The sequence below is a fragment of the Schistocerca piceifrons genome, chromosome 7, assembly GCF_021461385.2.
Source record: "Schistocerca piceifrons isolate TAMUIC-IGC-003096 chromosome 7, iqSchPice1.1, whole genome shotgun sequence".
NCBI lineage: Eukaryota > Metazoa > Arthropoda > Insecta > Orthoptera > Acrididae > Schistocerca > Schistocerca piceifrons.
The window spans coordinates 294,205,347-294,220,071 of record NC_060144.1 but is presented as its reverse complement, the minus strand read 5'-3'; the positions used below and the strand labels follow the sequence as shown (position 1 = coordinate 294,220,071).

At 43.3% G+C, this 14,725-nt stretch overlaps 1 protein-coding gene across 1 annotated transcript in view; it reads left to right on the top strand.

Moving 5' to 3' along the window:
- LOC124805640 (nuclear pore complex protein Nup214-like) overlaps positions 1-1,147 on the top strand; it is a 90,319-nt gene extending 89,172 nt beyond the window's left edge. Inside the window, exon 3 of the mRNA XM_047266208.1 lies at positions 1,041-1,147. Coding sequence (XP_047122164.1) covers positions 1,041-1,147 — 107 coding nt within the window. The remainder of the gene's footprint in view (positions 1-1,040) is intronic.
- Positions 1,148-14,725: the final 13,578 nt, after the last annotated feature.

Genomic DNA, 14,725 nt, shown 5'->3' with positions numbered 1-14,725 from the left:
AGGAATTTTCATCATTCTGGTCCCAGTTACATTACTACGTTAGCTAAGATCGAGGACATGTACCTAAGAAGCTTATCGACTGTGTTTTACCATATATTATTTCCTTCTGTTAAAAATTAAATTACACACAAAACTTTATTGTTCTCTGCTAATAATGTCTTTACCGTAACTGTTCAAATCATTGCAAGTTAGTTGCACTAGGTGGCTGGCTAGTGCTGTCCACGTTAAATGCGCCGGTATAGCTGTTGCCCCGCATTATCACTGAGTCGAATTCAAATGGCTCTGAGCACTATGGGACGCAACTGCTGTGGTCATAAGCCCCCTAGAACTTAGAACTACTTAAACCTAACTAACCTAAGGACATCACACACATCCATGCCCGAGGCAGGATTCGAACCTGCGACCGTAGCGGTCGTGCGGTTCCAGACTGTAGCGCCTTTAACCGCTCGGCCACTCCGGCCGGCTTATCACTGAGTCGATTATGCGTAACGCACGGCATAAAAAGGCATCCTCATTATCTTACTTGACTGTTCTCGAGATAGCTTGGCTTCGGCTCCACGTGAAACGAAATGCAGTGAGGTTCCAGCAGACGCGGAAGAATACAAAGTGTAATGTTTACATGAGGGTTATTGTTATGATGAACGGCGTTTGGGTGTTAAGCCTACACACACAGCCGGCCGATGTGGCCGAGCGGTTCTAGGCGCTACGGTCTGGAACCGCTCGACCGCTACGGTCGCAGGTTCGAATCCCACCTCGGGCATGGAAGTGTGTGATGTCCTTAGGTTAGTTAGGTTTAAGTAGTTCTAAGTCTAGAGGACTGATGGCCTCAGATGTTGAGTCCCATAATGCTTATAGCCATTTGAACCATTTTTGAACCTACACACACAGATGAGTGTGCAGCTTTGTGGTCCGTCTGCTACCATGGCGACTAGATGTGAGGAAGGTATTTATGAGACGGGAAATTATTCGCTACGTTCTGCTGAATTTTTGCAGCGGTGGGATTCTGTCACGTGTGACAGGAGCCCGTGTGTCATGCGCAGCCACTCGTTGTGACGTGCAGGGGGATCTGTTCGGCGGGATTGCATTTCCGCCGGTGATGGCTGGCGGGCCGCGCGCTCTCCCGCTCTCGTTGCAGCAGGTGGCGTAGAGAGCCGGCGTCGCGTCGAGGGCTCTGCACCCCCTGTGACAGCGGCCGGATGAAGCACCGGCAGCCCACTCAGGCGGGCGGCGGTCGCCGAGATCTGCGGGCGGCCGCACACCCACCCACGTGACAGATGGGACGGCTAAACACGTTGCTAATTCCGCTAGTGGCCCTTTTTTTCAGCGGGTTCTTGGCGATGTTCAGGTCCCCGCCGCTCGATGGAATTGATGGGATGCCACCGATCGATGCGAGCGCACAAGACGAGTCCAATTTCCGCGGCCCTGCCGTCCTCTGCAATCGGCATGAGTGAGTGGAAATGACAACAGTGGCTTCTGACTCACGCTCCTTTGTGCGCCCGGCACAAAATGCCGCACGGGATTCACTGCTGAAGCGGATGTCAATTCTGAACCGTCGAAACGAAACGGGCATTTATAAAGTAAAAGACCCGAGCTGTTCTATCGATTATTGCTGCGATTTAAATGAGACTTTTACAGCACGGTTTCATCGGTAACATTGCTGCACTGAATGCTCTATATTGCGAACAATAAATAGTCCGTCACTTGCCTTTTCAACCGACAGCGTACAGAATGCTACGCCTGAACGTGTAATCTGATACCCACTCGATGGAGCTTCGACAACAGGTTTCATGAAGTAGTGAATCCAATTCTCTTTTTCCCCTTCAAATCCTTTTGAATATTTTCTGGACAAAAGCAAATGAGATACCCAAGCTCATTGAGATAAATACTCTTACTAATCTCAGCTTCATAAACACATAAAACATCAGTCAAACACACACTCGAATTTAGGGTGAATTAAACTGTTTCTGGAAATTTTGACAATTAAAAGAAATGCAGCCTTGATCCCGTGTTATCTAGTGCTGCCACGAAACATTTTAGCAAAGCTGACAGTTCTTAGTCTTATGCACCTAGGTAACGATCAACAGCTTTCAAGAGCAAGTAAAAACCACTATCAAATCACGTAACAGTATCATATCACAAACAAACAGACGTATGCTTGTAAGTATGAATCATATGTCTCCTACATTTCATATCTTACCTAAATTACTTAATGGTGGCATTACATAATCAAAGCGAAAATTTTGATCTTAGTTTAATACCAGATATTCTATAGCACTTTTGCACAGAATTAAAATAATTATGTAGCGGTCTACACAGTTCTGATTTATCAGTTGACTTCACTATCTCATTTACAAAGTCCCCGATGATGAGTGTATATACATTTAGCACAACTCTAAAGTAAATCATGTGATTTTTGCTATTCAAAACATGTCTAAAACAGAATTACTTCAGGACTGAGAAAATGTATGGGTATCGTTCTTATTGTTAGATCTCTACAGAGTGTAACAAGAAGGTATGGCCAAACATTCAGGAAACATTCCTCTCGCAAAGAGAAATAAAGTATGTCATTTGGACATGGGACAGAAAGCCGGCCGGTGTGCCCAAGCGATAATAGGCACTTCAGCCTGGAACCGCACGACCGTTACGGTCGCAGGTTCGAATCCTGCCTCGGGCAAGGATGTGTGTGATGTCCTTAGGTTAGTTAGGTTTAAGTAGTTCTAAGTTCTAGGGCATTGATGACCCCAGATGTTAAGTCCCATAGTGCTCAGAGCAATTTGAACCATTTTGAGACCGAAAACGCTTTATTTTCATGATGTACCTCACGGTCATTTCGACTTACCTTTGTAATGACGTTAATAATTGGAAACACACAGAAAAATAACGTACCAGAATTACGCTAAACGTTCTCCTGTATGAAAACCTCAAAATAACCTGTTACGGAGCTTGGGACGTTTACGCCTGTTACGCGTGACGGGGAGGGGGGGTCTAGGTGGGCAAAAACACCTCAGCGGTGGGGGCAATTCCCCGTTAGGTTCACGATAATCATGGTGTTAGCGTAACAGAATTAGCTGTATCATGTAGTATTGAGTAATGGCTTCCTGGAGAGTGCTTCATGATGATATGTTGTACGCAAATGATGTACAGCATGTCCAGAATGCGTATGCGCTAGCAGCAGTTGAGTTTCCATCGGAGATACACTAATGGGCATAATTCATTCAACACTGTGTTAATTCTCACTCTAGTGCAAATGTACTGTTCACGGATGAGGATTCGCTTCATAATGATCGGATTTTAAAATTTCAACGTCAGCTCCAATGGACTGTCGACAATCGCCACTAAACTTGGCAATCACATCATCAGCAGAGGTCTTCTGTCAAAGTTAGTCCGACATTCTTGGTGCCTTCTTGTTACAGTCTCATGTTCTTCCTACCAGACTCTTCAGAGAAACTTATCATACTGCGTTACCTGTACTCCTAGAACGTATACGTTTACGGTTGTAAGGAAACATGTTCCTTATGCACAGTGGAGCATCTCCGCGTTTCAGTACTAAACTTCATAGCTTCTAAGTAACAGATGACAGACGTGTGAGTGTAGGTGAACCAAATCCATGGCCTCCCGCTCTCAGACCTAAACCCACTCAGTGCATCAAGGACTCAGTGGGACGCAGAGTTGATTCATGTATCCGTGCTGACGGAGGGTATTCTGAGTATACTGTGCTGTTACGTTATTTTCCGGTATGTTACCCAGGAATCCTAACGTGGAAATAACTCATGTTAGTTAACATATTTTCTTTCTCTTTGTGTAAGGAATGTGAGGACTGGTGTAACTAGACACTGCAGTACACTACTACAGCATTTGTACTCCCAACAGAAAACACCAGGTATCCAGACTGTGATGCGAGTTAACTGTGACTTGCGTACGGAATTTCTCAGAGACCACAATTCCACTGGGCGAGCAATGGACTAGCTGTGTTATGTCTAAACTGATGTTTAGGAGACACGTGACAACATAACGATTTGAAGCCATTTACTTCCAGGTCAGACTACGCACCTCAGACGCTGGCGAGTAGTTTGCTGCCAATTCTGTGAGACACCTGGCTTGTGAGCGGCAATAAGTCAATACACTAGTCGATGTACTTGATGAAATCGAAACAGACATATGTTTGGAAATCAAAGTCGGAATCTGACACCCAGATAAACCACACCTAAGAAAGGAAAGGAAAAGTGAGTTGTGTTGCAACCAACAACAAACTATCTGCCCCAATAAAAAGGAGCCTAATTGACAGCTGATGGAGAGGTTCACAGTGAACAAAACATAAAACGATCTGGAAATTGGGACGTTCCCTCCCAGGCAGCTTCCCGAGTATATGGTAAAACATACCGTTCAGCAACGCGTTTGTTAGCCAGGATAAATGACCTCACGTTCATACATGGAACCATTCAACAGCAGGAAATTTATTATGGAACACATGCATCAGTTTACTTACACTCTGTACAAGAAATCTTCTATTTCTGTCTCTTTCCATACTAATTATGTTGTAGTTGTCACATATGGTTTCGTTGCGATCTGGAGAGGTGGGGGTTGCCTTGTGAGCAGAAGGGCAGGCATGGAGTGTGGGTGCTGGCCCAGTTGGAGCCTGGAGACACACCATGGTATTGTGTCGTAACATTTATTTCTCGTGTTGGTTTTACAATATATCATCAAGGCGGCCATAGTTGGACAACTCTCTTAAAAACCTATACGTAACAGAAAATAGATATAAAACCCTTAAAAAACTGTGTTCTTTTTAGATTCTTTGGAGCGGTGATTAGCAGTTTGATATCCGAAATGAAAAATTCATGTATTGTGAGGTGGCGGACAAGGAATTATAAGTTGAAATTGCCGTACTGTAAAGTTTTGTTCGATGTCTTCCATTTTTCTATAGAAATCGTAGTGACATTTGTAGTTTGTCTCATTATTGGTTTCAGAAGGATCGCTGTCGTGTTGTTCAACAGGAGAGTGTTCGAAAAAGGTCTTTTACCTCTGAGTGAATATGTTTATCTTCTTGAGTTGTCATCTTCCGGTCTCTCGAGACGTATGGATCTGATGATGACAAAGGCAAATGGAAAACGACATGCATCGTTATCCCACGCGTACATTTGAGTGTGAAAACTTCTCGGTAACGTCGGGTATCCTTATTCTGGGTTTCCTGTGTCTTTCAAAAAAGCTGACCAATCGTCAAAGGAGCATCTTCGATTTTGGCATATCCGTGCATCAAAACTAGTGGACTCATGACGGCATAGGGCATAATTGTAGAATATTCTGACGCCGGTGAAGCTGACACCAAACTTTCAAGAAATGTACACGTTTTTAGAGTTCTTGAGGGATATGCTTTACTTTTAAAGTTCTCTGTACTAAATTTGAACCGTTTTGCAACACTTCGCGAGGAAAAACAATATTACTCGGCTATAGTTTAATCTTGTAAAAATTATTTGCAATTTGGGAAAAGTTATCGTCACAATTCCAAATAGGTCCCCAAGAATTCTACAGGAAATCCGAATCATATTTTTTGTGCAGATAATAGTTTAAGGAATAACTGCAATAATGGTGGATCAATATATACCGTATGGCACTGCATCCCGTTAGAAAAACGTCCGTACATTAAAAAGGTACAAATATGTGCACGCAAACACATTTGAACTCGTTAATTACACTATCAAGGTAGTACTAAAGCCATTTAGAAAAGTAAAGCTACGCAGTGGAAATTTTATAGCCAACGATTTCGGATAACGTCGGTGGTAGTTTAGTTGTAAGTCATTATACACAGGCTAAAAAGTCATAAAATACCTTCTACACTGCTGTCCACCTTATTTTGTCCTAAGAAGATATCAAGATGGTTGTCACATATTAAATTGGCCATGCAAACAATATCTGAATAACGTGTCTTTGTCCGATTCACTGCTTACTGTCAACTGTCACGTCGCATATTATGTCCACTTGAATATTCCAGACACCATTGCGTTGTGTCCAGGTAATGAAGCTAGATGGTCCACTGTGTGACGGTCAGCAGCCGGAATTAAGCGTTGCCGCGAAAGCGTGCTGACGCCTCGTCAGCAACACGTGGCGTCGACCTACAGGTCGGTGAGCCACAGCCACTTGGTATACTGGAGACAGGGAGGGGGGGGGGGGGACAAGGAGAAGGCGTCTTTCACCCATAAACTTTGCGGTACAGTGCATCTCCCACCTCACCCTTTCTTAGTAAAGAGAGGCGTTCAGGGACGTCGGTTGTCGTGAACAGTAGGCCCTGAACAGCCACAGTAGATCGACCATGATCGAGTCGGCCATGGAGTTGGGCGAACGCTTATATCGTACTGACTTGCTACATAGCGACTGCGGCGTCTATGTTTCTGCTTTCCTCGCTCGGAGGTTGTGTGGTAGTGCTCGCTCAATGCCATTACGTTCGTTTCATCGGCGTCACTTCTTGTGACATTGTAACCTCCCCACAAAATATTAATTATAATGTACCAAGTGTAGCCTCCCCACAAAATAATAATAAGAATTAAATGAATTTTAAATATTGTAACCTCTGAACAAAATTAGTTCCGATTTATTATCTCCGTGCAGAAATGCATTCACATTTGATGAACTCACAAAATTCAATTCGTAAACGCCGAAATAAAAAAAAAGGAAAATTCAGGAACGTGGTAAATTTTATGACGACAGCAGCGCTGCGCCACGGCCCTGTACTATGAATAAAAAAAAAAAAAAAAAAAGTTTACCTCAATAAAAACTGCGAATATATCTGCTCTTATATAAAAAATTTTTTTGGCACAGCACCGTGCAATGCTGGCCTATGCTTTGTGACTCGTCAAAGGAATTAATTATTCATTGGATAAAATCTTTAAATTGAAATGAATGCTTTTAAAAAAAATACTTTATATTATAAAAATTATTATTGGGGCATTTTTTGAAAGAAATTGGATGACAGTTAACATACATTACTAGATATGCACAAGGCTGCTTCTTTACCTTCTACAATAATACTCATCCTCCAGAGTCCCGACCAGAGCCGACTGCCGACACGCGCAGACTACCGCCGACTACTGCAGACTCACGCAGACCACTGTCGACTACAGAAGACTAATGCCGACTAGTGACAAGCAACAACTAACTACATAATGCTCTCTGGTCAGAGACTCTCCTAAGTCTTGCCTGTTGTAGGTAGTTCATACATCGCATACCTCTTACATAGCCCTGCACTGGGGGGGTCAAAAATTTGGCAGCGATGGTGAGTCAATTGGACTTGCCATGAGCAACAAATTTTTTCTAATTAACTAAGTTTACAATCACAGAATATATACATATATATAAGTACAGAACATGAAATAAAATATAGTGCACATGCACTGAGTACAGAACATATCAAGCAATGACAAAATGTATACACAATGAGTACAAAACATATTAACAAATGGCAAAAGTGCACACGCACTGTAGTACAGAACATATCAAGAAATCACAAAATGTACAGGCAATGAGTACAAATCATATTAACAAATGACATTAAGTGCACGCGCACTGTAGCTCAGAACATATCAGCAAATCTCAAAATGTATATGCAATGAATACAAATCATATTAACAAATGACATAAAGTACACACGCACTGTAGTTCAAAATATATCAGCAAATCACAAAATGTATACGCAATGGCTACAAATCGTATTAACAAATGACATAAAGTGCACACGCACTGTAGTTCAGAATATATCAGCAAATCACAAAATGTATACGCAATGGATACAAATCATATGAACAAATGACATAAGTGCACACGCACTGTAGTGCAGAATATCAGGAATCACAAAAAGTATAGGCAATGAGTACAAATCATATTAACAAATGACATAAAGTGCACACGCACAATTTTTTTTTTACTATTTTACAAGAACTAGGATAGGAAAGGGAACGATTGCATCATGGTTGTAGCACATTAGCCTAAGTCTTGCCTGTTGCAGGCAGCGCATACATCGCATACCTCTTACAACATTCGAACTGGCACACCAGGCCAGAGCTACCATTCTCTGTTAAGAGCTCGCCTGGTAAAACGTTACAAAATTTAAACATGTAAAATAAAATTATTCTCCAGCACAGCTCTCCTCCCTTGTTTCAAAAAGTTTGTGCCGAAATGTGGTAGATACACAAAGAAATTCTTGTCATGTTTGTAAATTTCACCGTTGGCAAGACACAAACAGTAACTTCACTGCGTGATAGCAGTGGTAATGATACCAGTGCCAGTGCCAATAAATAAAAAGTTACACACAACGGTTTTCAGAAATTCCTACATCTAAGGAGACGAAGTACATATTCAAAAATTCGAATCAAGGGCAGTTTCCAACATGAATAACTTAGACGTAGATATCCTCTGTCTTGGGATTGAACTTAAATCATTGAATAAAGAGAAGTCTTCTGATGGAGGTTGTATACCAGTTACGTTTGTTTCAGAGTATGCTGATAGAACAGTGCCGTACTTAGCAATGATGTACAACTCGATGAAAGATCCGTAACCTACCTAAAGACTGAAAAATTTCACAGATCACACCAATGCTGTAAAATGTTTTTTTGAGCTTATTCTGTGTTAGAACATTCCGAATTACCACTATGAAAACGATATACTTACACATATAGCGATACATTGACATGTAGTACGCATTCGGAAACGTCGTTTTTGTGAAATGCTACTACCTGTTTATTCCCATGAAGTAATGAGTCCTGTCGATTGGGGATGCCATATTTCAAGATTTCCGTATTTCTAGACTTCCAGATGGTTTGATACCATTCGCCACAAGCTGCTTCTTATCAAATTGCATGTCCATGGAATATCGTCTCAGTCGTGAGACTTGATTCCATATTTTCTGCCAGAAAGGTCACAGTTCGTAGCTGTTAAAAGGAAAGTCTTCGAGAATACAGCAATGCGTTTGGCATTCTATGAGGAAGAGTTATAGCCCTCTGCTGTTCGCAGAATACGTATATAAATGATTTAGGGGAGAATCTGAGTTCCCTTTCACATTGTTTTCAGATCATACTGTCACCTATCATCTAGTAAAGTCATCAAAAGATCAGAACCAATTGCAGAATGAAATACATAAGACATCTATATGTCAATGACTAACGGAAATACCTTATTCGTAGCAGCGATGTCTTTTCCCGGAATGTAGATCACCAACTCGTCCTCCGAATGAGAAACTACCTTCATCGCTCCCAACTACGTAAGGAGAAATGTTCATCATAATAACAGATTAGAAATCGTAGCTCTCACAGAATTGTATCCGCACGCTGTTCGAGAGTGGTAAGGTAGATAAAGAGTGTAAAAGTGGTACGATGAATATCTGCCGGGGATATTTGTGTGAGCTCCAGAGTACTCATGTGAATGTCGGTGTAGATGTACACTTACACCCCAGCCTCCGTAGTTGAAATCAACTAATGGGCTCTCTTTTGTGTCTGTATTAACGTTGCACGTAATCATCAGTTTTGTTTTATCCTAACTGATGTTTAGTGTTCATACCATGCAGCCCTTACCACAAGACACAGACGATATATCTGATAGCTAAAACAAATTTGTCTAAATACTTACACGGCACTCACGTTAAAATAAGACGTCACGTTTACAGATAGCAAACAAAGGTAAGGAACAGTGTAAATACACGCAGACGTTTCACTCCTTGCATAGTTTTCTGTGACTACATGAAACCGCAGCTTTAGTACATGATTTTGTTTTCTGTGGTCTTAGAGTTTTCAGTTCCTTTGTATCGGTAGTGGTTTAGGTACCGTCCTTTACTGAAAATGAATGCAGATTTTTACATAACAGTAGCCAAATTGAGACACAAACTTTATTTTGCTGTTTTCTTCCATTCACTCATACAGAGTGCAAGATATCGGAGCGTAGTGTCAGTCTCTGGTTCTTTGGATCCTTATCGGCCTCATATGGCGGAAGTATAGTTTGCCGACACTGATCATGATATCTGGTTAGCTTTTGCCGCACTACTCCTATACAACCAAGCAGCATAGTAATACAATTTATACCTGAGCACAACCCTTAATCTTGGCGGTATGCTAGTAGTACAGCGTTACAGAGTGATTGTAGATGTCGATAAAAGCCATTTTCGCAGTAGTTTTTTCCTTCCTAAATTTCATTTATGAACATAAATCAGTTAGTCAGAAATAAATCATGGCATTTTCATGCACCAAAAAGGAAATACCAAACTCTGTATATTTTCATCAAGTGTGAAAAAATGTCTGCCGAAAGAATTAACTTTCTCAAACTAGTTAGAGAAAACACTCAAGATACAAAGATAGAGTTACAAAGTTCTGCAAACACACTGACAAGACCGCTGAATAACTTATCAAACGGGAAATGAGGATGCGTAGAAAATTTAGTGTTTAATCATCGTTCGGCGTCGAGGTCATTTGAGACAGGGCAGAAGCTCAGATTGCAGAAGAACATGAAAGGGAACCGGGTATGCACTTTCAAGGGAACCATCGCAGAATTTTCCTTCAGTGATCTAGAAAAATCACGGAAAACCTAATTGTGGGTGGTCGGGTGGGGATTTGAACCGGCGTTCCCTCGAACTCGAGTGCAATGTGGCGCACCACCTCACTCGGTGTATCACATAGGAGACGCGGCATCTTTGTTGGATCCTAGGGTGTTTAGGATCGGTTATAGTGACTAATTTCATTCTTGTTTCAGGAGGTAATTCACATCCATTGAGACGAATGCTGCGCCTACCTTTCACTTTACATGAACCGCCGAGAAAACGTAGCATTCAATACATATTCATTTTGTCCCTTAAGTGTGAACAGTAGGAGTAAAGTAGTGCATCTGTTAATACGATCAGAAGTAAATTTGTCACATCAATCATAATTAAGAGTACCACGATATATGTACTAACCTTAATTAGCAATGAAGAACTGAGTTTCCATTTGATCTCTTGATATTCATGCAAGTGGCTCTCTTTTCGCCGAAGGCCTATTTAATTTTCCTGCAGGCAGTATCTGTCTTACCCTCAGTGATATGTGTCTCTACATTTGTCCTCTAGCCATTATTGCTTAGCCACTTTGCACTTCCTGTCGATCTCATTTTTGAAACGTTTTTTATTTCTTTTTGCTTGCTTCATTTACTACAATTTTATATTTTGTCCTTTCATCAATTAAATTCAACATCTCTTCTGTTACCCAAGGAATTCTGTTAGCCCTCGTCCTTTTACCTGCTTCATCCTCTGCTACCTTCACTATTTCGTCTCTCAAAGCTACCCGTCATTCTTCTACAGTATTTCTTTCCCCCATTCTTGTCAATCCTTCCCTAAAGCTCTCGCTGAACCTCTCTACAACCTCTGGTTCTGTCAGTTTATCCAGATCCCATCTCCTTAAATTCCCACCATTTTGCAGTTTCTTCAATTTTAATCTGCACTACACAACCAATAGATTGTGGTCAGACTCCACATCTGACACTGGAAATATCTTACAATTTAAAACCTGGTTGCTGGATCTCTGTCTTACCATTATATAATCTATCTGATACCTTCTAGTATCTCTGGGATTCTTCTATGTATACAACTTTCCTTTATGATTCTTGAACCAAGTGTTAGCTATGATTAAGTTATGCTCTGTGCAAAATTCCACCAGACTGCTTCCTCTTTCATTTCACCCCCCCCCCCCCTCCCCATCCATATTCACCTACTACCTTTACTTCTCTCCCTTTTCCTATTATCAAATTCCAGTCACCCATGACTATTAAATTTTCATCTCCCTTCACTATCTGAATAATTTCTTTTATCACATTATACATTTCATCAATCTCTTCGTCATCTGCGGAGCTAGTTGGCATCTAAACTTGTACTACTGTGGTAGGCGTGGGCTTCGTATCTATCTTGGCATCATAATGCGTTCACTATTCCGTTTGTAGCAGCTTACCTGCATTCCTATTTCCCTATTCATTATTAAACCTACTTGTGCATTACCCCTATTTCATTTTGTATTTATAACCCTATATTCACCTGATCATAAGTATTGTTCCTACTGCCACCGAACTTCACTAATTCCCACAATATCTAACTTTAACCTAACCATTTCCTTTTTTAAATTTTCTAACCTACCTGCCCGATTAAGGGATCTGAAATTCCACGCTCCGATCCGTAGAACGCCAGTTTTCTTTCTCCTGATAACGACGCCCTCCTGAGTAGTGCTCGCCCGGACATCCGAATGGTGGACTATTTTACCTCCGGAAGATTTTACCCAAGAGGACGCCATTATCATTTAACCATACAGTAAAACTGCATGCCCTCGGGGAAAATTACGGCTGTAGTTTCCCCTTGCTTTCAGCCGTTCGCAGTACCAGCGCAGCAAGGCCGTTTTCGTTAGTGTTAAAAGGCCAGATCAGTTAATCATCCAGACTGTTGCCGCTGCAACTACTGAAAAGGCTGCTGCCCCTCTTCAGGAACCACACGTTTGTCTGGTCTCTCAACAGATACCTTCCGTTGTGGTTACACCTACGGTACGTCTATCTGTATCGCTGATGCACGCAAGCCTCCCCACCAACGGCTAGGTCTAAGATTCATGGGGGTCGATATACATCTCAGTAAATTAGCATACAACGCCTATATTCATTCTCTGCTTTCGTATGGCATCACATTCTGGGGTTACTAATCATTGAGTAAAAGAAAGTTCATTGCACAAACGCGTGTAATCAGAATAATTGCTGCAGCTCATCAAAGATCATCATGCAGACACTTATTTAAAGAGCTAGGTATCTTCACTGTAGCCTCGCAGTATATACTCTACCGGCCACTAAAATTGCTACACCAAGAAGAAATGCAGATGATAAACGTGTTTTCATTGGACAAATACACTCCTGGAAATGGAAAAAAGAACACATTGACACCGGTGTGTCAGACCCACCATACTTGCTCCGGACACTGCGAGAGGGCTGTACAAGCAATGATCACACGCACGGCACAGCGGACACACCAGGAACCGCGGTGTTGGCCGTCGAATGGCGCTAGCTGCGCAGCATTTGTGCACCGCCGCCGTCAGTGTCAGCCAGATTGCCGTGGCATACAGAGCTCCATCGCAGTCTTTAACACTGGTAGCATGCCGCGACAGCGTGGACGTGAACCGTATGTGCAGTTGACGGACTTTGAGCGAGGGCGTATAGTGGGCATGCGGGAGGCCGGGTGGACGTACCGCCGAATTGCTCAACACGTGGGGCGTGAGGTCTCCACAGTACATCGATGTTGTCGCCAGTGGTCGGCGGAAGGTGCACGTGCCCGTCGACCTGGGACCGGACCGCAGCGACGCACGGATGCACGCCAAGACCGTAGGATCCTACGCAGTGCCGTAGGGGACCGCACCGCCACTTCCCAGCAAATTAGGGACACTGTTGCTCCTGGGGTATCGTCGAGGACCATTCGCAACCGTCTCCATGAAGCTGGGCTACGGTCCCGCACACCGTTAGGCCGTCTTCCGCTCACGCCCCAACATCGTGCAGCCCACCTCCAGTGGTGTCGCGACAGGCGTGAATGGAGGGACGAATGGAGACGTGTCGTCTTCAGCGATGAGAGTCGCTTCTGCTTTGGTGCCAATGATGGTCATATGCGTGTTTGGCGCCGTGCAGGTGAGCGCCACAATCAGGACTGCATACGACCGAGGCACACAGGGCCAACACCCGGCATCATGGTGTGGGGAGCGATCTCCTACACTGGCCGTACACCACTGGTGATCGTCGAGGAGACACTGAATAGTGCACGGTACATCCAAACCGTCATCGAACCCATCGTTCTACCATTCCTAGACCGGCAAGGGAACTTGCTGTTCCAACAGGACAATGCACGTCCGCATGTATCCCGTGCCACCCAACGTGCTCTAGAAGGTGTAAGTCAACTACCCTGGCCAGCAAGATCTCCGGATCTGTCCCACATTGAGCATGTTTGGGACTGGATGAAGCGTCGTCTCACGCGGTCTGCACGTCCAGCACGAACGCTGGTCCAACTGAGGCGCCAGGTGGAAATGGCCTGGCAAGCCGTTCCACAGGACTACATCCAGCATCTCTACGATCGTCTCCATGGGAGAATAGCAGCCTGCATTGCTGCGAAAGGTGGATATACACTGTACTAGTGCCGACATTGTGCATGCTCTGTTGCCTGTGTCTATGTGCCTGTGGTTCTGTCAGTGTGATCATGTGATGTATCTGACCCCAGGAATGTGTCAATAAAGTTTCCCCTTCCTGGGACAATGAATTCACGGTGTTCTTATTTCAATTTCCAGGAGTGTATATTATACTAGAACTGACATGTGATCACATTTTCACCCAATTTGGGTGCATAGATGCTGAGAAATCAGTACCCAGAACAACCACCTCTGACCGTAATAACGGCCTTGATACGCCTGGGCATTGAGTCAAACAGAGCTTCGATGGCGTGTACAGGTACAGCTGCTCATGCAGCTTCAACACGATACCACACTTCATCAAGCATAGTGACTGGCGTGTTGTGACGAGCCAGTTGCTTGGCCACCATTGACCAGACGTTTTCAATAGGTGATAGATCTGAAAAATATGCTGGCCAGGGCATCTGCCGATCATATTCTGTATCCAGAAAGACCCGTACAGGACCTGCAACAAGCGGTCGTGCATTATCCTGCTGAAATGTAGGGTTTCGCAGGGATCGAATGAAGGGTAGAGCCACGGGTCGTAA